General features: G+C 57.8%; 1 protein-coding gene and 1 long non-coding RNA gene across 4 annotated transcripts in view; both read left to right on the plus strand.

Annotated features, from left to right (window-relative positions):
* Nucleotides 1-2,070: 2,070 nt before the first annotated feature.
* On the plus strand, nt 2,071-10,064 carry ZIC5 (Zic family zinc finger 5). The gene is made up of 3 exons (XM_077343817.1): nt 2,071-3,682; nt 6,870-7,906; nt 8,046-10,064. Exons 1-2 carry the CDS (start codon nt 2,356-2,358, stop codon nt 7,343-7,345), a joined length of 1,803 nt encoding a protein of 600 aa, XP_077199932.1. The 5' UTR covers nt 2,071-2,355; the 3' UTR covers nt 7,346-7,906; nt 8,046-10,064.
* A 10,501-nt stretch (nt 10,065-20,565) lies between these two features.
* Nucleotides 20,566-24,375, plus strand: part of LOC143840364 (uncharacterized) — a 93,007-nt gene continuing 89,197 nt past the window's right edge. For all 3 annotated transcript variants that reach the window (XR_013232149.1, XR_013232147.1, XR_013232148.1), the window contains exon 1: nt 20,566-20,619. This is a non-coding gene — a long non-coding RNA (uncharacterized LOC143840364). The remainder of the gene's footprint in view (nt 20,620-24,375) is intronic.

The following is a 24,375-nucleotide window of genomic DNA, read 5'->3' on the forward strand; positions in this document are numbered from 1 at the left end:
AAGCCGTGGTGTAAGTTGCGTGTGCGTGTATGTGAGTGAGTGAGTGTGGGAGAGAGAGAGAGAGAGAGAGAGAGAGAGAGAGAGAGCGAGCATCTCAAGGCGGATCTGGTGGAGACGAGGAAATGGGGGTGGGTGGGCTGTTCTCGGGCCGGGAACCTGAAGAAGGAAAGCGGACCGGATCGTGCCAAGGTTTCCTTCCCGAAGCCCAGGCCAGGCATCCGCCATGCGCCGACTCCCAGCGGGGACGAGTTGGAAAGGGCCGGCCGTTTGCACGTGGCTTCCCTCCACACGGTCTTGCAGCAGCGTGCGGAGCACTGAAACTGGCCCGGCGTCTGTTTCGAATTAGGCGCAGAACTACTGGCGGGCGTCTCTGCCAAAGAGGCCGTGGTTGGCGGGGTGGCCTAAATGCGGCGCGCCCAATCCAGAGCCAGCGCGGGCCAGACCTCCCCGGGGGCTGCGGGGAAGCGCGGCCTGGGCTTGTGTTGTGCTCCGTTCTGCGCGCCCTTTGGGAAGGGGAGGGAGAGGGAAGCACGGGCGTCCCGTTCCCCTCCACACCCAGTTGTGTCCAGTTACCGCTTCCCGCAGGGTTTTCGGGATGCGTCTCGCCCACCTCCTGGGAGCTTCCGACTCTGACCCACCGCAAAGTAACTAGGAAAAGAGAAGCTGAAGATGGGGTGGCAGCTTGGCGCCTGCCCGCAGCCGCTCAGATTTGAAGGGAACAGGGGTTGGGTAGGGGTACATGCTATAATCCAGAGTGGTGCAAGCGGACGCCCTCCGCGCCAGGTGCCTCGCCGTTTCCCTCCACTGACTCCCGCCTGTAACCACTGAAACCGCCCCGGGGTTCCTTCCCCCGAAACGAATGGGCAGCCCTTCCCCAAAGCGCCCCGGATTCCAATGGCTTTCCAATGGGACAAGCACATCCGGTGCTAACGCGACCAGAAAGTGCAGGGCCAACTCGGGAGCGCCGGAGCCTCTTCCGCGTCCTGGTTCCCCGCCGGACCGGTTCCTTCCACCTGGTCGTTTTTTGAACGGGAGACCCGTCGACTGATCTATTCTTAGGTTTCCCTGAGCAGGGAGAGAAGCGCAGAGGCGGATCTGACGTTTGCGACTCCATTTCGTCATCTGAGACGAAAACTCTGCCCGAAACGAATCCCTCTTCTCCTGGCCACGAGCAAGCGGGCCCCGCTGCCTGCGGAAGGGGGGGGGGGGGGAGGACGGCTCAGCCTTGGCCCGGACCGGCTCTCGCATCTGTTGCCTCTTGGACCGCCCATCTCGAATCCTAACCGCTGCGCCAGGCAACAAGTCCCCCAGCCGCCCTTCGGTCCAGCACTCCGGCCAAGGCAGGAGGAGCGAAGGCTACTTTTTTTGGGACGCGGAGAGGCCATCCCGGCCACCCCGCGTCCTCCCAGCCCGCGCTCCCGTCCCAAGAGCCCGCAAGTTCGCTGCAACCCCGGGATTCGTTTTCGAGGGGATTGATTTCCACGCAGCTGGGCTGAGGGTGGCCCTTTCAGCGAGGCCTCCCCTTGCAGCAACTTTACACGGAAGCAAATCCCTACGAAGTTCCTGGCGCTCGTTTTTGAACGGGCGGGGGTCAGGTGGAAGCCCCCACGCGCGATCCTGAGCAGGGCTTTGGCCCCAACAGACGCTGCTTGGTGGTTTTGGGAATGGCGGAGCCGTCTCTCTCTTTTGGAGAGGGGGCAGGGCAAAAGCGCCTCTCTTTGAAGCGTGCTACGAGCTCCTTCAAACGAACCGGTCCTCTATTAGGACGGCGACGCTTGTGCGGCCACGCAGATGTGCCACGGCTCCCGAAGGGGCCGACATGCCCGCGCCCGAGCCCAAGAACCGCTGCAGTGACGTCGGGACAGGACTGCAGGGAGCTCCGTGCGCCGCCGTCCGGGCCAATGTCCTGCACGGCATTCCCGAGCCGAGAGAGACGCGCCCAGGCAGGCCCGCGGAGGAGGAGGGGACGCCCTGCGAGCCCCTGCAAGGCGCGCCCCAGGCTGCGATCCGAGAGAAGGCCGGAGCAAGCGGGAGAGGCCCGCGCGGCTGGCAAACAAAAGTAAGTTGTCAGGCAGGCTCGCTCCGGGGGGCTGGGAAGCCCGGCTGCTCGGGAGGCGCCAGAGCGCCAGAGCGCAGCCCCTCGCCGCCCGACCCCCTGCCCACAAGCGTGCCACCCGCCTCTCGCCCTGGCACGCCGCTGCCCGCCTTGGCACTCCTCCGGCGGCCGGGCGCTCACTTGCCGCCCCCTCCCCCCCCCGCGCTCTCCGCCGCCGAGTGAAACTTTTGTGGGGGAGGGGAGGGCAGAGCGAGGGGGGAGGCGGGCGAGGGCGGTTCCCCGCTGCGCGCCCGGCCTGAATGGGAGCCAATCGCGCGGCCGTGGCCTCTGCCAATCATCGGTCTCCCTCCAATCCCACCCGCGCACATTTCCAAACTCTGGTTCCCAACCGCGCCGCTCAAATGTGCCGAGCGCTCTGCCAATCGCTGGAGGCCAGAGCGGGGAGAGGATGGAAGGAGCAGCCGGGCGCCTTCGCCGGCCAGCACACAAAAGAAGTTAAAGAGCCGCCGCTCCGCCGCTCCATGTTCGCCAAGGCGGCGGCCGGAGCGCGCTCGGCGGCGGCGGGCCGGGGCAGCCGGGCCGCCGCCCCCGCGGGCCAGCCGGGCCGCGGCGCCATGGAGCCGGCGGGGACTTGCAAGCGGAGCCCCGGCCTGCGCCTGGCCGACCTGGCCGCCCTGCACCCGGCAGCGGGAGGAGGAGGAGGAGGCGCCCCCGGCGGCTTCCCCCAGCTGCCCTCGGGGGACCCGGGCGCCCCCGACCCGGCCGCCGCCGCCCCCTTCGGGCCCGAGCACGTGGCTGCGGCGGCGGCGGCGCTGAAGTTGGGCGCCGAGAGCCCCTTCGCCGCGTCGTTGCAGGCGCCGGCGGGCCGGGAGCTGGCGCTGCGACGGGAGCGGGCCGAGGCGGGCCCGGGGCAGCCGCCCGCCAGCTCGCCCATGTTCATCTCGGCGGCCGGCACGTACGGCGCGGGAGGGGAGGCCCCGGCCGCCGCCGCCTTCCCGGCCCTGCACGACCCGCCGCCGCTCAACGGGCAGATGCGCCTGGGGCTGGCCGTGGCGGCGGCGGCGGCAGCAGCCGAGTTCTACGGGCGCGTCGAGCCCTTCCGCTCCTCCGCCGAGGCGCCCTTCGGGCCCGCGCCGCCCGCCTACCTGGCCGCCGCCGCCGTCCTCCAGCAGCAGCAGCAGCAGCAGGCGGCGTCGGCTCACGGGGGGACTCCCGGGGCTCCGGCCGCGGCCCACGCGCCCCTCCCGGCCCACCCGGCGGCGGCGGCGGCGGCCTTCCTGCGCTACATGCGGCAGCCCATCAAGCAGGAGCTGATCTGCAAGTGGCTGGAGGGGGCGGGCGCGGCGGGGGCGCTGCAGCCCTGCTGCTGCTCCAAGACCTACGGCACCATGCACGAGCTGGTCAACCACGTCACGGTGGAGCACGTCGGGGGGCCGGAGCAGAGCAGCCACGTGTGCTTCTGGGAGGAGTGTCCGCGCGAGGGGAAGCCCTTCAAGGCCAAGTACAAGCTCATCAACCACATCCGCGTCCACACCGGCGAGAAGCCCTTCCCCTGCCCCTTCCCCGGCTGCGGCAAGGTCTTCGCCCGCTCCGAGAACCTCAAGATCCACAAGCGGACGCACACAGGTGGGTGGCGGCGCAGGCGGGACGGGCGTGCGCGCCGCCGAGCCAGTGACGCGGGCCAGGAATGCGCAATGGCCGCTCGATTGCAGGGGAGGGGGTGGGGGGCTCGGGGCAGCGCGGTGTTCGGGTCAGGGCGTAGGGCCCGGGCCCAAGTGCTCTGAAGCTAAGAAGGAAGGCGATTTGGGCGGAGAGGCGAGAGGACGGCCTGGATCTTACCTCTAGGCGATGGGAGCCCACCCCGTCGCTTCTACGCCCTTAGAGGTTCGGGGGGGGGGGAGAGGGCCCAGCGGTTGGTTGAGAAGGGATCGGGGAGGGGGTGCTGTGAAGATTTCGTGGGCTGCTTTCGGGCCCACGGCGCATTCTGGGCCCTGTGGCTTGGTTTCGGCGCGGGCGTGGCTGGTGCATCGCGGAGGGGGCCTCGCAGCCGTCCTTGCCCTGCTCTTGAGGAACTGGGGCGGCCCCGAGCGGTGTCTCTCGGTGAGAAACTTGGAAAGGGAAGGCTGCCCTGCGCAAACTGACCCGGGGGTGTTTCTGGAAGCGGGAAGGTCCGAGCCCACGGTCCCGTCGGCCCTGGCCTTGGAGCCTTGGGTGTGGCCTTGTATGTTAAAAAAAACAAAACAAAAACTTGGATTTATTTTGCAGGTGGCCTTTCGGCTTCCCTTAAAGGGCCGTTGGGCTTGGTGGGTGCGGGAGAATGGCTGTCGGCCGCAGAAGGAAGTTAGGGGGAGGGGCATGGAAGGGGCTTCACTTGTTTTGCGTGGTTTGTTGCGTTTTGCTGCGAGGTGGGGGCAAGAAAGGGACGGGCGGGCGAGGGGCAGTTCAAGCGCCCAAGCCGATGACTCCTGGCAGAAAGGGGGGGGGGATTAATGGCTCCGTCGGACCAAACCCATCTGCGGAGGCGGAGAAATCCGCAGGGCCCTTTGGAGAAGCCAGACAGGCCGCAGCTGGCCGGAGAGGTGGGAAATCCAATCGTTTGGGGGTGTTCCGGAGCTAAATGGGCCTTTCTCCCCCTCCCTCTCCACACTCTGGCCTGGAGGGCTTCCAGCCTTGCATCGCCCCCGTCCTGCCCCTCTCCGTCGAGCTTCCCCCTGGCCCAAGCCCCTTTTGGCCGGCCCTTGACAGGGAATCGGCCTAGCGACTCTTTGGGCCCGTGGTCGTCGTGGGGGTGGGGGGACGGAAGTGTCTAGCGGGAGCTCTGAGCCAGTAAGGGGTCAGCCTCATTCGGGAGAGTTTCCCTGCCGGATCTAGGCCGGTTGGGAACCTCGCGGGCGCCGCTTTCCGATCTCTTGGCCGAGTTCTGGGCGTCCCACAGAGGCGAGCCCCGCAGGGCCCCTCCCCTTCTCTCCCGACGGCCGAGGCTCAGGCACAGGAGCATGGAACCCCCCCCCCCCCCATGGAAACTTTCTCCCGCCGGCGGGGCGACCGGGAAGAGATCGAGGGAGCGAGTCCTGCCGCCCTCGATGGGATTCCCGGCTGAGTAGGCGGGTTGGAGTCCGCGATCCTGGAAGTCGGCGCCCCTGTCGGGAGCGGGGTTGGCGTCTGGGCAGGCCTACCAAGGGAGGCGCGGCTGGTTGGTTTCATTTCAGTTTTAATGGCGCGCGAAACGTCTCAGCGTCGTTCCCCCTCGCTTGGAGGAGGCCGGCGAAAGCCACGACCGCAAGCCCTGGCTGCTTCCCTGCGCCGTCCAGTGGCGGGTCTGGCTCGGAGGAGGAGGCTTGGCTGAGCCCGGCCCGCTCGTCCTCCCCAGCGCCTAACTCGGCCTAGACGGCCTGCAGAGGCTGTCCAGGGCTCTCTAGAGGCAGGAGCTCCGGGGGGCAGAGGGGAGGGCTTCGGGCCCGCCACGTGCTGGGAAATCTCGCCTTCTCCTTAGTCCTTGCGAACCGGCGCTCTCCAGGCTGGGGGTTGGCTTCCGAGTAGACTTGCTCGTTTACTAATCCAGGATCGCTTAGTAATGCCGAGTAACCACGCAATACCCCAGCAACTGCTTGGAGTAAACTAAATAAATGAAGTGCCTTCGAATCGGGGGAATCGAGGGGCGTTTGCACCAAACTCTGTTTCTTCTTGTCTAAGAGAAGCTGAGCATAGCAGGTTTAGTGATAAGCTGTGCAGCCCCCACCCCTTCTCTGCCCACAACAGGGGTAGTCAAACTGCGGCCCTCCAGATGTCCATGGACTACAATTCCCAGGAGCCCCCTGCCAGCGTTCGCTGGCAGGGGGCTCCTGGGAATTGTAGTCCATGGACATCTGGAGGGCCGCAGTTTGACTACCCCTGGCCCACAACCTGTTGCCAGAGGTCTGAGCTTGGGTTCCAGGCCCAACCCTGCTTGGGGGCAGAGATCTGAGATGGGGCCAGCAGCTGCTGGGTTGTTGTTATTCTTCCAGGGCTGCCTCCTTGGAATGGGTAGGGTGGGCTTGCTTTAAAGCAAAGGGCGCTGTCTCCCCCAGAGGGTGGCCTGCTGAGGTTGTAAAAATGCAAACCAAAAAGAAGAAGAGTGATGTATTTAAACAGGTGTTGCTTTCATTTTTTTGACAAGAGGAGGGCTCTTCCGCCGCAAACCACCAGGAAGGGATTTGTCCTCAGACAAAGCCGCCATCCTGGCGTATTGATGTGCGAGCCCCCTTTCTTTTACTCCCCCCTCCCTAATCCATCCCTTAAAATTTTAATTTGGAAGAGAGATCTGGGCATGGAATAAGGAAGGACATCTCCATTGCCTTGGGGGGGGGGGGGTTGATGTGACATTCTCGCCTGCAGGTTGGGATTCACGAAATAGTCCTTTTAGGCAAAGGAGACATGGGTTTTGAAGACGAATTTCAGCCTGCTCATCCACACCCTGTATTTACACAGCCATATTTTGGGGGGAAATAAAAATAATAAGAAGTCTTACTGGAAACAGGACCAGGTTAGAAGAAGGAACCCAAGTCAAAACCTCTCTTCTCTATGCGGAGAGAGATTTCATTTTCTGACTTAGTTGTTCTGGGAGGTGCTTCTGGACTCCAGCCTGGTACTGCTGCTTTTGACCAGCCAGGCTGGTCTCCTGAGTCTCTCTCTGCTGGGTCTTCACTATTCCCTACTGCCTGTTGCTTCGTAATCTTTTTTGTTTGTTTGCAGTGCAAAAGTCACGCGGAGAGACTGGATTTCGTCCTTTCAGCAGGAGATACATTATAGATTTTTTTTTTGTTTTCTCTTTCAGGAGAGAAGCCTTTTAAATGTGAGTTTGACGGCTGCGACAGGAAATTTGCAAACAGCAGCGACCGCAAAAAACACTCTCACGTCCATACCAGTGACAAGCCATATTTCTGCAAAGTCAGAGGCTGTGACAAGTCCTACACCCACCCCAGCTCCTTGCGCAAGCACATGAAGATCCACTGCAAATCCCCGCCACCTTCCCCACCTCTGGGGCCTCACGGCCTCCAGCCTGCAGGGACCCCCCTGGGGGACCCTCTTTCCCCTCTCCAGGACTCAGGCAGGGGCCGTAGGGCCAACCTATCTCCTCAGGTGACCAACCTCAATGAATGGTATGTCTGCCAGGCCAGCGGGGCACCCAACCATCTCCACACGCCCTCCAGCAATGCCACGTCTTCTGAGGAAGAGGAGGATGAGGAGGATGAGGAGGAAGAAGAAGAAGAAGAGACTTATAGGAACTCTGAGGCCAGAACTATTCATTAAACTGAGAGAGAGAGAGGTGGCAATTTCGTGCCATCTTGGTGAACTCGCTTATTTATTCCGTATATGAAACCCTATGGTGTTTGTATGTGTAATTAATTTAATTAAGACATTGGACTTGCTTTTTTTCTTTTTAATTAAAAGGAAGAATCTTTTGGGGAAAAAAGAAATGATCCACCAAGTTGGACTGTAACAGTGATCCAGCCTGCGTCTTTGGTGTGTGGGGGAGGGAACTGTGTGACGCATTGCATGCACTAGCAAATCCCATTCAGTCATTGTCCCAAAACGAAACTGGGAAGGAAGGTGGTTGTTTTTGAATGTAACATGGTAGCGGATAAGCTTTCTCTAGGTCAGGTGCTGGTCTGCAAATCTTGCCTTCCTTGCCAAAAGGTACACTGCCTCTCCCCTCCACCCTGGCATCTGCCAAATTTCCGGTTCATACTGGGCATCAAAATCCAGAGCTTAGATGTTTGTGTGCTGGGTTTACTGCCTTTGAAACCAATCTGCTTCACATTTCAACAGTGTTCCAACAAAATACAAATCCCTGAAAGTGGTCCTGGGTGGGTGGCAACCATCTAAAGCAGGGGTAGTCAACCTGTGGTCCTCCAGATGTCCATGGACTACAATTCCCATGATCCCCTGCCAGCATTTGCTGGCAGGAGCTCATGGGAATTGTAGTCCATGGACATCTGGAGGACCACAGGTTGACTACCCCTGATCTAAAGTCCATGGCAAAATGTCCTTTATTTTACAGAGTTTGCAGTGTTTTGGTCCATTGACATGAAACTAGTCTCCAAGTAAATGGCATTTTACAGATCTGAACTGATGAAGGATTTTGAAAATAGTAAGGGGATATTCTTCTTTTGCCCTAATTGGACTGACTTCCATGTTCTTATACTTCAGAACATGCCTCTGCTGTCTCATAAAAATTACTTTCTATTCCTATAAAATTTTTGAAAGGGAACCCATTTTTTTTAAAGAGCTGATAAAGTGGCCACTCTGATCCTGTGGTTTTAAAATAATAAAAGATCATGGTATCCTGCCTAAAAACCATCAATGCCTTTGTTTTATAGCAGAATTTGCTTGGGAGCAGATATTAGCAGGACTGGGGTGAACGGGGCTGGTTAAATTAGATTGTGTTCTTATGCTGCTTATAGCAGAAGCTTTAGATCTGAACACATTTATTAATGAATCAACCTGTAGTTTTTTTGAGTAAGCATGTCTGGGACTGGAGCTTGGCCTGTATCGGCTGGTCAAAAATACCGAAGCCTTTACTGCTCTTATGTTGACGTCTCTCTATTGAAAAACTTAGGTTGGTTCCAGGAAAATATATTATTTTGTACTGAGCTGGCGATCTACTCCGATATGAACGAAAAAGTCTGAGCGTTCCACCACCAATGGATTATATACTTCTAACACCAGAATCCCAGCTTTTAGGTACCCTACTCAGGGACCAAAGTGAACTGCATTTTTAAGGAGAGCACATTGTAATTCAATACATACGTGGAGGGTGGGAGGGAGAGGCCATTCATGTTACCTTTGGCCCAGTTGCCAGGATGTTGACGGGAGGCGTCAGGGGCCGGTTTTCTGATGGGGGTGGGCAGGCTGCTCTTCCCAGGCAAAATGCTGATTCATCATAACTACCCTACAGAGAATCTAAGGAGCACTAATTACCCCTCAGAGACGGCTGAGGAAGGATCCGTTCACCTACCCATCCCCAAGATTTGTGGGGACGCGCGCATGGGTGGACTTTTCTGTTGTGTGTGTCTGTGTGCTGTGCCACATGGTCTTGTCACTGTCACAAACCTGTCTGTGAAAGTGATTTATTTTGTACAGTCGAATTAATTTATTTTTGTAATGTCTCCTGTTTTTTCCTTGCTTGCTTTTTTGTTTTTGCTTTTAATGGAAGAGTACAGGACACGCCAAAGAAGAATATTAATAATAATTTGGGTGATAGGTTGTCTCTGCTTCTGTGGTTGTCGGGGAGGGGAGGGGGAGTCATATTTCTCAAGTTACTTGAATGAACAATGTAATGTGAACAGGTCCCCTTCCTGCATGTCTTCTGTGCAGTGTGTTGGTGGTTCTCTATAGTTTCTAGATAAAATTTGTTTCTTAGTGCCGCGCATGGTGCAGTCCAGCTGGAGGCATTTGTATGCTGATCATATTGTCATATGAGCAGAGAGAAGGACACTTGGTTGAATATCTATAATCTATATACACATGAGAACTTGAATATACATCACTTTTCTGAAAAGCCTGTTTTGCATTATTCTTTCCCCCATAATCCATTCAGGTAAGGGGAGAACAGCAAAGTGAAATGTGGATTTCTAAGGGATAATTTATTGTCTGATGACCTAAGCTTCATGTGTTTTTTTTTTAAGAGCCGCTTAATTTATGTGTTTGCTTCCCCCTGCCCACAAAATAGATTGCACTGTTCATTTACTGCAGCCTGGTATGAAATGAATATGTTCAAGAAAGTAAATTTACTTGGATGCAACTGCTTCGTTTTAATGTGACATTGCTTCCAAGGAAATGGGATTGCCGGGGTGGGGTAGGGAATCCTAAAAAAAACTCACTCTCTGTTGTGTCCGAAAGCTGACACAGTTCTTCCCCACCCTCACCTGTGATGTTTGCAACATCCAAAACCTCTTTCATCACTGTAAACCTGGTCACGAGAAAGCAAGAGTGGTTAAAGTAAAATAAAAAAGATTATACTTCTTAACCTATTCACTTGTGATTTCTTCTGCTGGGAGAAATGCAAAGAACAAAGTTTGGCATTTGGTATGTCAGATGGCGCACAATGTCCCCATCTCCCCCTCAAATATACCTGTAGGGAAAAAATATAGACCTGGATTAGCCCTTTGCTATAGAGATCTACTTATGTCAGGAAGGGGGGTTTGTTGCAATTCCAGCTCACGGTGCCCACTCAGGCCATACCCAGAAGGAAACTTCCTAGTTGAAATCTGCAGATAGGTGCCATTAGATTCCAGCTGTGTTTTGCCACTTCAGACCAACAAGGTCTGAATCTATCACATATATAGGCACGGATAGAGATGCAAATACATAGAGGCTGGAATCCCAGTATCTTTCTAAGGAGCAAAAGGCCATATTCTCAGTTGGGGTTGTCCAAGATTTGGCAGCAACTCCCCCTCCCCTTTCCTACTCAGGCCCTTTCTCTGTAGATAGAAATAATTCCTGGAAAAGGTGCTTCCAACAGGTGTAGTAGGCCACAGAGTTACCTGGCTGGAATCTGTAGAAAAGAGAGCAGGACGATCCCTTTGTTTATGGGTCATGACATTATTGTAATGTGATTACATTATTATTATATATAAAACCCATTTAAGTGGGGAGGGGCTCTGGAAGACATTTCCCTCCACTTAAGGAAGAAGAACCTGTTGGAGGCCACACCCCTTACCTAGGATTAACAAATGTCCTCCACCCTCCCTTTTTTTCTTTTAGAGGACTCCTGCTCTTTTTTTTTTAGTGTTCCTCATTTGGGCCCTTAAAAAAACCCAAACCTGATGAACATTTCCTCTTTTGGGGATGGAAGGTTAGGAATATAGTTAGTGGCAATTAGTTTAAAGAGGGGTACTGAGATTGAGATTTCTCCTGGTGATCATTTCTTTGAGGTTACCCCTCTGGGAAATACGTCCCTTTGTTTACTTTTCGAAAGACAGCACCCTGTTTGTATCTTAAGCCCTGCTTGGTTGGTTTGTTGTGCCTATTTTCGCCTCAAGCTTCTGGTCCAAAACTCATCATCAGCCTCTCCCCCCTCCCCTTTCCAGTGCTGGCCTCTCCCCCCTCCTCGTAGCCCCCCCCCCAAAAAAAGGGGGAACCTGCTTGGCATCAGGTTTATCAGCAAAAGAGGTTGCAGAGGCTGGTCTCCAGAATCTGAAGAACAAGCCTCCCCCCCCACCCAAAAATTGCCCCTCTCTTAAGTAAGATTTTTTTGGAGGGGGGGCACTGATGCCTCTCTAATGGAGTTCCTTCGTGAAACGAGGGGCGGCACATAGCCCCCCCTCCTCCCGGGTCCCCCAAGACATGAATCATTAATGGGAAATATATCAAAGATGAAAGATGACCGGACAATGAAGGCGCCCCGAACGCGCTTTGGCCCCCTCGGCGTCCGCGCCTCCATCAACAGCCGGCCCGCCGCGGTGAAATTGACCACTCGCGCCACTTCAAAGGCGCTCTGGGCCCGAGCGGAAGGCTCGGCGCTTGGACGAGCTTCACGGCGCGTTAAGATTTCTATGGCAATTGGCAAGCTGGACTTTCCCCATCTGACTATGGCGCAAAGGGGGGGGGGGGGAGGGAGGAAGGCACGTATTGGCACGCCGTGGGCCGTCTTCAAAGGCTTCATCTCCTCGGGGCAGGGGGAGATGAAGAAAAAAACACCCCCAGCGCTCTCATACAAAAGGGAGGGGGTTTGCTTTAAATCAGCCGTGGGTTTGCTTTTGTCTTAGCCCCCGGTGGGAGCGGGGAGGAGGGCACAAGGGGAGCGGCGCGGCTTTCCTCGCCGGCGTCTGGAGGTGCATTTCGGCACAATACGGGGGCGGCGATGGCGCAGGGAGGACGGAGAAGGCTGCGCCGCGGGTTGGATCCAGCCAGTGTTTGTGTGCAGGTCCCCCCCCCCCCCCCCACACACACGCCTTTCAGCCTGGCCCAGTTCTGCTCAAGGCAGCCCTCTGGCTGTATCCCACGGCCCCCGGCATAACCTTTGGGGCTGGCCAGAGGCAATCCACTCCCCACCCCTCGTGTTTTGTTTTTTTTACCAGCCTTAAAGCTCCAACGTGATGACTTCAGCGCATTTATGTGCGTAAACGTCGTTGAGTGCAGTTGGGCTGACTCCCAAGTAAGGCTCCGGGGCTTGGTCTGTTTGCTCGCCCGTGCACCCTTGTGGCTCTCGGTCCTCCGCACACGCCGAGTAGTGGAAGGAAGAGAGGGATTTCCTCTCCTCTGGCGCCACGTTTCCCGGCCGAGTCAGTCCTTGCAGCCCCGGGAGCCCGGTTCACACGACAGGGTTAATCCCGGGGCCCAGGGGTTACCTGCTTTGCTTTGCGGCCTAATTTTGCAATCCCCTTTGAACCCGAACGGAAAGGGAAGGTAAAAACGAAGTAGGCAAGGACGTCACGTGCGAACGGACCATCTCCGCTGACAAACGCGTTCGAGCCCCCAGGTGGCAAAGAGTCCGAGCGGTCACCTGCGCGACCTCAAACACGGAACCATCAAGCGGGAGCGCCCCTTCACGTGTGAACCTGGGGGACCTTTCGCTTTTGTTTGTACCCATCCCGGAGGCGCGAGGACAAAGGGCCGGCCCGCCCTCACCCATGCGGCTCCCCAGTTGTTTATTGGAGATGTGCGGAAACAGCCACGGTCCACCCCGGCCTCTCCTTGGTTTAGGCGCAAGACGCGAACCGGGGGAGGCGTTCCAGACAGAAGGCGGCCCGCAGGGGAAGCCGGAGGGACGAGGCCCACAGGCAGGACCAGCCCCCAGCAGTTTTTTTTACATAGGCGTAGGAAAGGCAAAGAAAACCACGGAGTTCCGGTGGCGTTTCTGACAGCAGCCAATGGCCACTTAGGCCTCCCGTGCCCAGGATTGTTTGTGTGTGTGTGGGGGTCTTCCTCGGGTGTTCACACACCGTGGTCAGAGGAACGGGGCGAAAGGGGTGGCTTCTCCCCCATATACTGTTGCAGGGACTTGAGGGGCCCCCCTCTCCCCGACACACAGTGGCCACGAGGACCGTGATGCGGCCTTTGCGTTTCCACCCTACAGACGGGAAGGTGGGCCGGACAGCAGCTGTTGTGACAGCCGTGTGACCAGTGGCCGCGTTTCAGGCGGGTTCCCCTCGCTGCCAATCACCGCCCGGCTCGATCCTAAACCTAGACTGCAATCCTAGAAACGCTTCCTGTGGAATAAAAGGGCTGGCCTCTGAGTCAAACCCGCTTTGGCGTGTCCCCCTATTTCTTGAAACGAGATGGACTTCGCAATTCTGCACAAGTCGGATAATGCGGATAATGCGGAGTTTTTTAAAGTGCTGTTTTGGTCTAAATGACCGTAAGCAAAACATTCCTCTCCCCCCAGAATTTGTCGTTCTTAAAGGTGTCAGTGATGCCAGGCTCTGCTCTGCTGCTTCGAACCAACACGGCGACCCACCTGACCCTATTTACATTGTTCGGGCTGCTAGGCTAAAACCAAACTTGCTCCCTGCACCCAGGGGAACGGTTCTCACGAGCATGTGGACGACCCGGATCATGTGTGTTCGAGTACTGCGGTAGTTCAATGAGCCTCTGCAGCGACTGGAAAGTGAGGTCTGTGGTGGTATTGGGGGAGCCAGGGCTCGGTTCACACGTGCAGCGAGTCACGCGTTGAGGATTCAGCCGTCTGTATGAATCAGCTCAAATATAAGTCGTCGTCCCCCCCCCCCCCCCATTCCCGGCCGGTGTTCCTACTCATGCCAGGCACTCACGGGTGGATTTATAGACTGGCAGCCAGAGCTAAGAAGCACCTTGCGCTGTAAGAGTCCAGAGGGAGAGATCCAGAAAGAGAGAGATCCCCCTCCTAGAGTCGGATGGGTAGGTGGGATCCTGGCCTGCGCTCCCCTCCAAATCGGAAACTCCCAGCCTTTTAAAGACTCTACCGCACTCTTCCCCCCTCCCCCTCTTTAACCCCCTCCCAAATTCCCACCTGGTTAATCAACAAGAAAAAGCACGGGCGGGGGTGGGGTGGGGTGGGGTGGGGGCGTGGGGAAGGTCCGCTACCTCCGCCTCCCCTCTGCGCAATCTTCCCACCTCAGCACTTTTATGGAGGAGCGATGCCCCCTTTGTTTATTGGCCGCCCGGCTGGCGTGAAAGCTGCAAAATAAACACGATGAAAAATAACCAAACAGGGGATTCCATCGCGCAAGTGGACAAGAAAGAATCGAGGCGAGAGAGAGGCCGGACTTCATAAAAGTGCCCGGCGGAGGCGGAGGCGGGCGGCGCTCAAGGAGAAAAAGCCTTTGAAGTGGGCCTTATTATGGCCGGCATACTTGGGGGTTGCCCTAACGACGCCGCTGAAAGGAAAGCGCCCGCCTTTGTCCCCGATTTGTTCTCCTTTGCTGGGCTGCCCACAGAAATTACTGACGTGGGGGCTGCCCCCGAAGCGCAGCCGGCAAAGCCCCAACTTCCAGCTCAGACTTGTAGGCGCCGCTCTCCTGAGGGCAGGAGGGGAGGGGGCGGAGGGGGACCCCCCCCAACACAACACACACCAATCTCTGCTCTCTTTGGGGGTGCGGCTCAGGAGGAAGGAGAACCCCTCTGATCCCCCCCCAAATCGAACCCTGGCAGACGCCCCCCTCGCCCCCTCCTCCTGCTTAAGGTCTGGGGGATTCTCTTGCCGGAGCAAGCCGAAGGTGGGCTCAGGAGGACCGCGGGGGCTGCTCCTCCAGCTGTTGCGCAGGGTCCTTGTTCTCAGGTTGCTTCTCATTGCGTGGGATCCAGAGCTCCGCTTTGCCCTTCTTGAACGAACGGCTTGTCTACGGTAGGTTTCTCACCAGGACTGAGTACATTGTTTATCCAGCCGCTCCTTCAAGGTGCTCCCAGAAGAGATCAACAGTTGTCTGGCTTTCGCCTTCACAACAACCCTGCGAGGGAGGTGAGGCGACAGGGATGTTTCTGGTCCAAAATCACCCAGAGAGCTGCTGGGGCAGAGGAAGGCTGGGGACCTGGTTCTCCCGGATCCGAGCTCACCACTCCAAGCATTACACCAAGGTGACTCTCACACCTGTGTGCCCTTCATAGAATCATAGAATCATAGAGTTGGAAGGGGCCATACAGGCCACCTAGTCCAGCTCCCTGCTCAACGCAGGATCAGCCCTAAGCATCCTAAAGCATCCAAGAAAAGTGTGTATCCAACCTTTGCTTGAAGACTGCCAGTGAGGGGGAGCTCACCACCTCCTTAGGCAGCCTATTCCACTGCTGAACTACTCTGACTGTGAAATTTCCCCCCCTGATATCTAGCCTATATCGTTGTTTGTAGTTTAAACCCATTACTGCATATCCTTTCCTCTGCAGCCAATGGGAACAGCATCCTGCCCTCCTCCAAAGACAACCTTTCAAATACTTAAAGAGGGCTATCATGTCCCCTCTCAACCTCCTTTTCTCCAGGCTGAACATTCCCAAGTCCCTCAGCCTATCTTCATAGGGCTTGGTCCCTTGGCCCCAGATCATCCTCGTTGCTCTCCTCTGTACCCTTTCAATTTTATCTACGTTCTTCTTGAAGTGAGGCCTCCAGAACTGCACACAGTACTCCAGGTGTGGTCTGACCAGTGCCGTATACAATGGGACTATGACATCTTGTGATTTTGATGTGATGCCTCTGTTGATACAGCCCAAAATGGCATTCGCCTTTTTTACCGCTGCATCACACTGCCTGCTCATGTTTAGTTTACAGTCCACAAGTACCCCAAGGTCTCGTTCACACACAGTGTTACCTAGAAGCGTATCCCCCATCCAGTAGGCATGTTTTTCATTTTTCTGACCCAGATGCAGAACTTTACACTTATCTTTATTAAATTGCATCTTGTTCTCATTTGCCCATTTTTCCATTGTGTTGAGATCTCGTTGAACTCTGTCTCTATCTTCCAGAGTATTTGCCAGTCCTCCCAATTTGGTGTCATCTGCAAACTTGATGAGTAGTCCCTCCACCCCCGCATCTATGTTAAAAAGTACCGGGCCGAGCACCGAGCCCTGAGGCACCAGCATTTGCCACACACCAGCCCTCCCCTCCCTGCGTCTCCTGCCCTTCCTGGATCCTGGGGTGCAGGGAAATGCCAGCGCCTGCCTCCCCACTCCTTCCCGCTCCCTGTGAATGGGCAGGCGTGTCATCCTGATGCTTTGCTAAGCGCAGAGAGCCTGAAACACAAACCAGGTCCCCTGAGGTCACCCTGAAAAACCGCTGCCAAAGTCAGCAGGCAAAGGCACAGTCTGCCCAGGACTGGCTTCCCATTCCATTTGGAGAGTTCTGGAGAAAACTCGCGGTGTATTCAAATTGCACAGAGACTAAACCCGTTCCTTTTTTTTCTCTTGGCTCCCATGCGCATGCTCCTTACAGTCGGGCATGCTTTAATCACAAGCCTATTTCCAGTCCCTCGAAGACCAGCCGAGTTTTGTTCCTGCGTATTCACCGTCCCTTCCATACAGCGAAGCAGAGTCTGAGCAGGCTAATTCTGCAAATGGAACCCACTTTCAATGTGCTTTTGCAGCTGGATTTTCCTGTGCAGAACAGGAAAATCTACTTCTAAGGTGCATTGAGGGTGCATTAACCCTTAGATGCAGAATGGGCTCTTTTGTGTGTGGACTGGAAGGCACATAACTTGAACACCACTGGGTTGGTCTTCGAGGGGCAACTTCCTTCTGCTGCTCCAGACCTACCTGGCGACCCCCCAGCCCTATTCTGAGTCCCTCTTTCGGTGTCCAGGGGCTCTTGTCCTCGCCCCTCCCGAGGAACCCAGATTGCAGTTGGCCACTCTGCGGCCTCTCCCCGGGCCGTGGCGCCTCCCAACCCACCCGAGGCATCCGGTATCCTCAGTTGCCCCCGACCTTTCCTCTCCCCTCTTTCGGGCCTCACAAGCCCCAGCGCCGTGGCTAGCTGTCGCACCTCCAACCCAGCAGGGAGAATTTCCCCACGGGCTGCAACAAATGTCCGCGGACCAAGTAGGCTCATCTTCCCGAGGTCAAGTGTTTTAGATGCACGTGGGAACGGCCTTCCCGGCCTTCCCTGCCCTTGTCCCGGGAAGCAGAGGACGGCAGGCTGCCTACTATTGGTCCAAGGGCAAGCGAAGCCCCTGCGGCCCCCTCCTCCTCCTCCGAGGGCCGTTTTTGCTGGTTCAGCGTCACATGCATAAAAATGGCTTTTGGGCAAAGGTGTCCCCTGAGTTCTGCAGGCCCCTTCTCCAAAACCCTACAGTCACTCATTTGAGAGGGTGGAGGGATTGTGCAGGAGAAGGTTCCCAAGGGAATCACAGAATCCTAGAGTTGGAAGGGTCTCTAGGGTCATCTAGTCCAACCCCCTGCACAATGCGGGGAAATTCACAACTTTCTGGGTTGCTTTTGGAGAGGTGATGGGCTCTTGATCCCCTTTGAACCAGGGCTTCCGCACGAGAGGGGAGTCCCAGGGAAAGACACGTCTCAGCACCCACCAGGAAAGGAGCCAATAAGAACTCAAGCCCCCCCTCCACCGCTCGTCCCCCCTTCCTTTCCGAATTCCCTCTTTGCTGGAGGGGAGGCCGCATCTCTCAGCCTCGACAGCGCGGGTGAGTTGCCGGCGTCTCTCCCCTCCCGGGTGCTGCCTCTCCCGCCCCCCAGAGAAGAAACCTCCGGGGCTGTACTCCTCTCAGCAGGCCCCTCTGGCTGCTTGTGGGGCACCGTGGAAAAAGAATAGGTTTATGGAGAAAGGAGCACCAGTTGGGCTTTTGCGCAATGCCGGGGCCTTAAATACTCAGTGACATCGGGGAGGGGGCGCCAGTTGGAGAGAGGAGGTCGCCCGCCCCCGAAACTTCTTCCTTTCGGGCGCTTCAACTTTTTACTCCCCCCTCCCCCCCCACCCGTGCAAGAGGCTGTTAATTAAGGCTGCTCCGGCTTCCTTCTGGCTCGCCTTTGTCTGCGTTCAATGGGTCTCCAGAGCTCTCTGCGGGCCGAGGAAGAGTTGGGGGGGGGGAGTGGGGGAGGGGAAGAGAGGTCTCACTTCTGATGTTCAAGCACCGGGGGCAACTTGACCGGGGCCCTTTCTGAACATGTTGGCTAATGCAGTTCAATGCACTTTAGAAGTAGATTTTCCTCTTCTGAACGCACATTGAAATTGCATGATCCAACTTATAACATTAGGGGCCAATTGAGCGATCCAATACTGTGAAACCGCGATTCAAAAGGAGGGGGCTGGGATGCGGAGGAGGAGGGCCGCGGCCCAACCAGCCCTCCCGGGGCAATACGGTGCTTGTGCCTCCGCTCGGACCCGCACTGGGACTCCCCACGCCTTACCCAGCCGCCCCAGCCCCGCGCCGCCCCCTGCCCCTGGCTTTCCAAAAAGGAGGGCAGGCCCAGAAGAAACTTGGGGGAGATGCAGGGCGAAGGGGGAGGGAGGGGGTGGCTGGAAACCCAAACACCTCCCGGATCTAAAGAAAGGTAGTGTGAACAGAGCGTGGGCAGCTGTGCCCAGTAGCACGAGAGGCATGGGGGAGAGGAGGGGAAGTCACTTGAGGAGCAACGTAAATTCGGGGTCAGGTCAGCCGTTTGAAAGCAGGCGAGGAGACGCCGGGAAGGACACCCCATCACTCTTGAGCATCTTCAGAGCATTTTAATCCTGACATCAACCCTGCAAGGTAGTCCGGTATCAAAGCCAGAAGCTAGATGGCGCCACCGAGGGAGCGCAGAGCAGAAGGAACCGGAGAGCTCCCAGCGACAACCTCCAGGCCGGCTTGTATGTCCGGATCTCGACATCCAAGTGGACTTTCCAGTAATGGAAACAGCAGGGATGTGTGTGTGAGTGGGAGGGGGGAGCGGGAGAGGCCTGAATTGGTGGATCTAATGGCTTGGGGGGTGTTGGGCAAGTCGTGGCAAAAGCCAAATTCACACCCTCAATTCGGAAATTTAAGTCGCAAAAGAAGTTTCCGGATTTCCATCAACTTTCTTAGGGAGGTCTTGGCCCAGTCTCCTGCAGCTTGGACACACGGGATCCGAGAGCCCGGTCCAGACACCTTGGGAAGAAAAGAAAGGATATATATATATATATATTCAATTAGGTGTTCCAATTAACATTTGCGTCTCTTTCAGGATCGCCAGCTCCGGGCTGAGAAATCCCTGGGGATTTGCGGGGTTGGGGAACCACAGTGGGATAGAAATGCCCGCAGAGTCGAGACCCCGATGCAGCCATTTTCTTCAGGAATCTCCAATCTCTGTCAGCTGCAGATCCTTTGTCGTTCCGGGAGATCTCCAGGTTCCACCTGGAGGCTGGCAACCCCCGAGAGACTTCTCCTGCCCCCTTCTCTTAATCGAATGGGACGAATTGCTCTGGAACTGATTTCGCCCGACGCCACGACCCAGAGTCTGGACGGCGCGGAACCACTAACCCTCCTCCCCCTTCCCTCGGCACAGTCGCCTGGGAGGAAGCTCCCGGGAGCCCCTGGGCTGACTTCTCGTAGCGGAGCGGAGGGCGCTTGCTGGTGGCCAGGGGGACCGCAGGCGTGAGGACTAGAAGTGGGCGGGGTGTGGTGGGGGAAACTCGGGTGCGACTCCCCACTGGGGCCCTGGAACCTCGCTGGCTGACCTACCTCGCAGGGCTGTTGCTGGGCAGAAGGGAGGGGGGTGTTGGCGTAGGCCACCTGGGATCCCCGCTGGGGAGAGGCAATGGCTAGGCAAAGAAATGGGACGGCAAGGCGAGCGGCCCGTATTGTGGGCGCGCGGCCCAGGTGCGAAGGAGCGAAGTCCCGTTGCCTTGAAACAAGCCTTCTGTGGAGCTGGGAGGGGGCGCGCTGTTGGGGACGGTCCTAAAGGAGACTGGGCCTTCCAAGAGACCCCGACCCCCCCCCCCAAGGGCCCCGCAGGAGGAGAGGCTAGGGGGGCGGGCGGAGGGAGGCGCCTGTCAATCCGCGCTCTCCCTGGAGCGAAACCGAGGCCGACGGGCGAGGGTGCCCTCGGACCCCTTCCCCCCCTGCCTTTTCGCCTCCCACCGAGCAGGGCGAGAAGGGTCGTTCCCGAAAGGCCGGACGGGGAGGAGGAGGGGGGCAAGCGAGAGGGGGGGTGCGCTCCGCGGTTGGCCGCCCATCTGGGGAAGGTCCAGCAAGAAAGGCCGGCGACGGGGGAAGGCGGCGGGGCCCGGAGAGCGACCCTCTGCCGCGGGAGGCCCGTCTCAGCCCGGGAGAACCGCACCGAGCGCGCAACGCAGGAGCCGTCGGGGGCTGCGCGGGAGAGACTCGCCGGCGACTTTCAGCGGCTGCAAAACATTTGTGCGCATCGACGTCAGCGCCTGCCTCCCTCCTCCCCCCCCGCACCGTCCCCGGCTCCTTTGAAGAGTGGCCCGAGCCAGACGGGGCTCCCCCACCTCCTTCTCTCCCCCCCCATTTTCCAGGCACCCTGCCAAAGTCCCAGGCCAGCATCCTTCTTCTTACCTGCTGCCGCTGCTGGGGGGGGGGGGGGCGGGCGGGCAGGGGAAGAGCTGCCAGCAGCTGGGCCAGCCTTAGAAGGGCTTTCGGGAGGGCTCCGGACAGGAGACTCGGGAGCCACGCTGCCGGCCATGCCGCGGGGTGAGTGGGGGCACGCCGGCCTTCGAGCGGAGGGGGCCGCGGGAGGGGGGCAACGAAAAGTGGGTCTGGGGTCGTTCTCCAGGACGGTAGATGCTTGGAGGACCCAGGGGAAGCCCAGGGGTCATGAGATTGCCAGGGCACTCTGCACATGCACAGAGGCACCAAAATCCTTGCTGTTTATTCACAACCTGAGCCTGCGACTGGCAGCAGATCTCCCCCCCCCCCGCCCTCTTAGGATCTCTTCATCTCCCTCCCACACCTCCAGAGGGAGCTCTCTGGCGCTAGTGACCGCCCTGGGGGGGAGGTCCAGCGCCCTCAGGGGTAGTGGGTCAGGCGACCCCAGACCCAGCGGGGGTTGGTCAAGATGTCTTAATCGAAAGTTTGGGCAGGGGGGGGGGAGAGGAAAGGGGGCGAGAGAGTCCAGAACTAGGCACCGTCGCCGGCAGACCTCTTCACCCCCACCAACCCTGGGCCTCCTCCTTTGCCCCCTCCCCCCAGTGGCCCCGGCCTAGAGACAGTAGCCTGCGGGAAGAAAGGGTCGCTTTAACTCCTCACATGCTGGTTCGCATGATAATAACCATAACAATAAGAGAAATGGTGAACTCTCGTTGTTATTGCTAATTATTTTTACTAGACGCTTAGAGATCTCGAAAGCGCTATACAACTCCAGCAAAATAATCGCTCCTTGTTTACCCTGTAAGAAAGGAGACAAACGCAAAAGGGGGGGGGGGGGAGACTGAATGCATACAACAGATCCAGGGACAAAAATGCAAATATGGATTTGACGGAGAGCCACGATTAAAGGAGTCACTCCGAAGTGAGCCTGCATTAAACATTCGGTGCCATTTTCTTCCAGTCCTCCCTCATCACATTCTGTAAGAAAGGAATGAGGAGGAGACCAAAAAAGGGAGGAGGGATTTGGACTGAAAGGGGCTATTAAAAAATGTTTTGGGAGATCCACCGGCTCTGGATCTCATACCCATGACTGGGAAGGAAGAGCCCTTCCGGTGTGCGTGTGCGCTTGCGCTTGCGCGCGCGTGTATATGGGGGGGACGATCGTATTCAGGGGTCCTTGGGGTGCCACGGGCAGGTCCGCGGAGGGTAGGAGAGCAAGGAGAGAGGCCGCCACCGCTTCGGCCAGGTGGATGTGGTTCCCTTGCCCTCCCCTTCCAAACCTTGGCTGGAGTCTGCCCCTTCCCCCCTCTCATCCAGACGACAGGACAGACGTAGCCCACGGGCGGCGGGGGGGTGGGGTGGGGGCTCTTTCCGAATGTCCTTTGGCGCGGCTGGCTGGGTCGAGCCTTAGAGGCTTAGCTCAGGATGGTCGTTTCGAAGCAGGGATGGGTGGGCGGGCGGGCTTCAGAGCCCCTTCCTGTCGGCCGGCTGGCCACTCGAGTCGTTCCCACGCCGTCGGAAAACACCTCTCCGGCCATGGTCTGGCCAGCCGGCGGCGCGGCTTGGCCTTCCAGGAAGAAAGGCAGAAGAGAGGGAGGGGACCGTGGGCGAGGCCGCCTCTCAACAGACAGGGAACCAAGTCCGAGGCCAGATGCGCCTTTCAAAGCAACGAAGTTTTAGGCGAGGGATAAGCTTTCGTGTGCGCCCAGGGATTGCAGTGTCGAAAGGAAAGGAAAGGAAAGGAAAGGAAAGGAAAGGAAAGGAAAGGAAAGGAAAGGAAAGGAAAGGAAAGGAAATCTATCCATCCATCCATCCATCCATCCATCCATAACAGATAGATAGATAGGTAGGTATGTATGTATGTAGGTAGGTAGGTAGGTAGGTAGATATTATTTAAGTTTCTATTCCGCCTATCTTGGATGAATCGGAGTGCATTACAACATTTTTTTTATTTTAATTTTTTAAAGATCTTTAGTCCGCCACTCTCGACGAAAGTCGTCTCGTGGCGACTTACAATACAAGTTTAAGAAACCATGTATAAAGTTGCATTCAATACTAGCCGTCTCAAGCGTGTCTGCCGAGAAGGCGAAATCAGCAGAGGGTTCTACGACCGACCCAGATTCCACTCTCGGCGCTTTGAGCCTCTTCGCGAAGTAGGTCACCGGGGCTGGAAAGGACCTTGGGGACGCCCCGTTTCCCTTTCCTGGGCGGAGAGAAATTGGAAGGGGGGGGGGGAAGAGAGAGAGAGAGAAGTGGCTTGTGTTGCCTGGCTTCTGTCGAAAGCAGCGCCAGTTTCTCTTGGGAGGCTGAACTCGCGGCGCGCCCAGCCCGCCAGCCCGAGCGCTCCTGTAGCCTGCGCAACGCATTAGCATCGCCGGGCGCTTTGCGCCGCGCCACGCCGCCTTCCTGCTCGGCTCAGGGCATCCTTGGAGCAACCGGCCCCAGGATCAGGCGGGGACAGGGCTTGTTCCATCGACTTCCCGGAGGCCTAAATGGCCTCAACCGCTGTCTGTCTGTCGCCCACCAGCGGTCTCTCCTGCTGTGGACTCCCAGGGACCTCGGGCGACACTCTCAGCTGGCTGGGGAGGGGGCGAGGTGGGGGCCTCCGCGTGGCCAGGGGGACAGCCCGGTCTCCCTGGATCCCAGCCCGAGGATTGCTAGGCCCAACCAGGTGCTCTCGTGCGCCAAGGCGGAGGAAGCGTTTGCGCAGAAGGTTGCGCAGAAGGGTCGCCTCACCCCGCGCACCGCCCAAGTTTCAGAAACCTCTGCCGAGTCCCACGAAACCCAACCCACGGCCGCTTCTCCTGAGCCAGCCCCGGTCTACTCCCAGGGGACTGGGTTGGGCTGCGGTGTGCTTTAGCCGGGCGCTTGGGCAGGATCCCGTGCAGAGAACAGATGGGATTTTGGTTCATAGATGCGTGCTGGCGCAGGCTCACCCTCGCCTACTGCAACCACGGCCAAGAGCCGCGGTCTGCGGGAAGAAAGGTGGCTGGGGGGGCGGGGGACGGGACGGGGCGGGGCCTGAGCTGCAGTTTCCAGTTAGGGAAGGAGTCCCATTGCAAGCTATCCAAGCCCCGTGGTCTCTCTCCTCGGGGAACCAAGCCCCGTGGTAATGGGCTTGTGATTGTTTGTCTCGTTGCCCGCACAGGGACCATCCCTTGGAGACGGTTTCTTCACTCCGGGCGTCCCGGGCATCCCTCTAGATATTTTTAAAGGCAGAATTGGGTGGGCTGCCCTATCCCCTTAGTTTTTCCGGACCAGTCCCCGCCATAGAGAAGTCTCCATTCGGGTCCGGTGTCTGTGCCTCCTCCTCTTTATCCCGCCGCAAAATAGATTCAGGGAAAGAATAAGGACCTGCTTAAAACTGCGATCCAGAGTCGGAGACCACTTTCAAGGCGCCGGGATAAGCGCAAACGTTTCCCTCCGGGGTCCCTGCCTGAGGAGGGCCGACTGACTTCAGATGTGCGGGGCGGCAGGGCGCGGGGCGGGGAGCCGAGGCGTCAGCTCGAACGTCGTCCAGTCTGGCGCGGAAACGGGCCCTGGGCCCCTGCCCGATGGAAGGCGAGGACACAGGAGGATCCCGCCCGCCCGCCCCGGTTCTGCCCCGATTTGCTCGCTTCAGATCCTTTCTATTATTCCACACGAGACATCTGGCTGGAACCCTATCTGAATTCCCGGAGTCCCGGAGGTGCTTTCCGAGGAAGAAAGGGCAAAGGGGGGGGGGGGAGGGGGGACCCAACCCACAGTCTCAGGCAGGCAGGCAGGCAGGCAGGCAGGGCTTGTGTTGAGCCGATCGTCCGTAGCGTGGAGGTCACGAAATTGTTTCGGCACATTTGTCGGGAGAAGCCGGAGGTTCGTTCT

The sequence above is a fragment of the Paroedura picta genome, chromosome 6, assembly GCF_049243985.1.
Source record: "Paroedura picta isolate Pp20150507F chromosome 6, Ppicta_v3.0, whole genome shotgun sequence".
Classification (NCBI taxonomy): Eukaryota; Metazoa; Chordata; class Lepidosauria; order Squamata; family Gekkonidae; genus Paroedura; species Paroedura picta.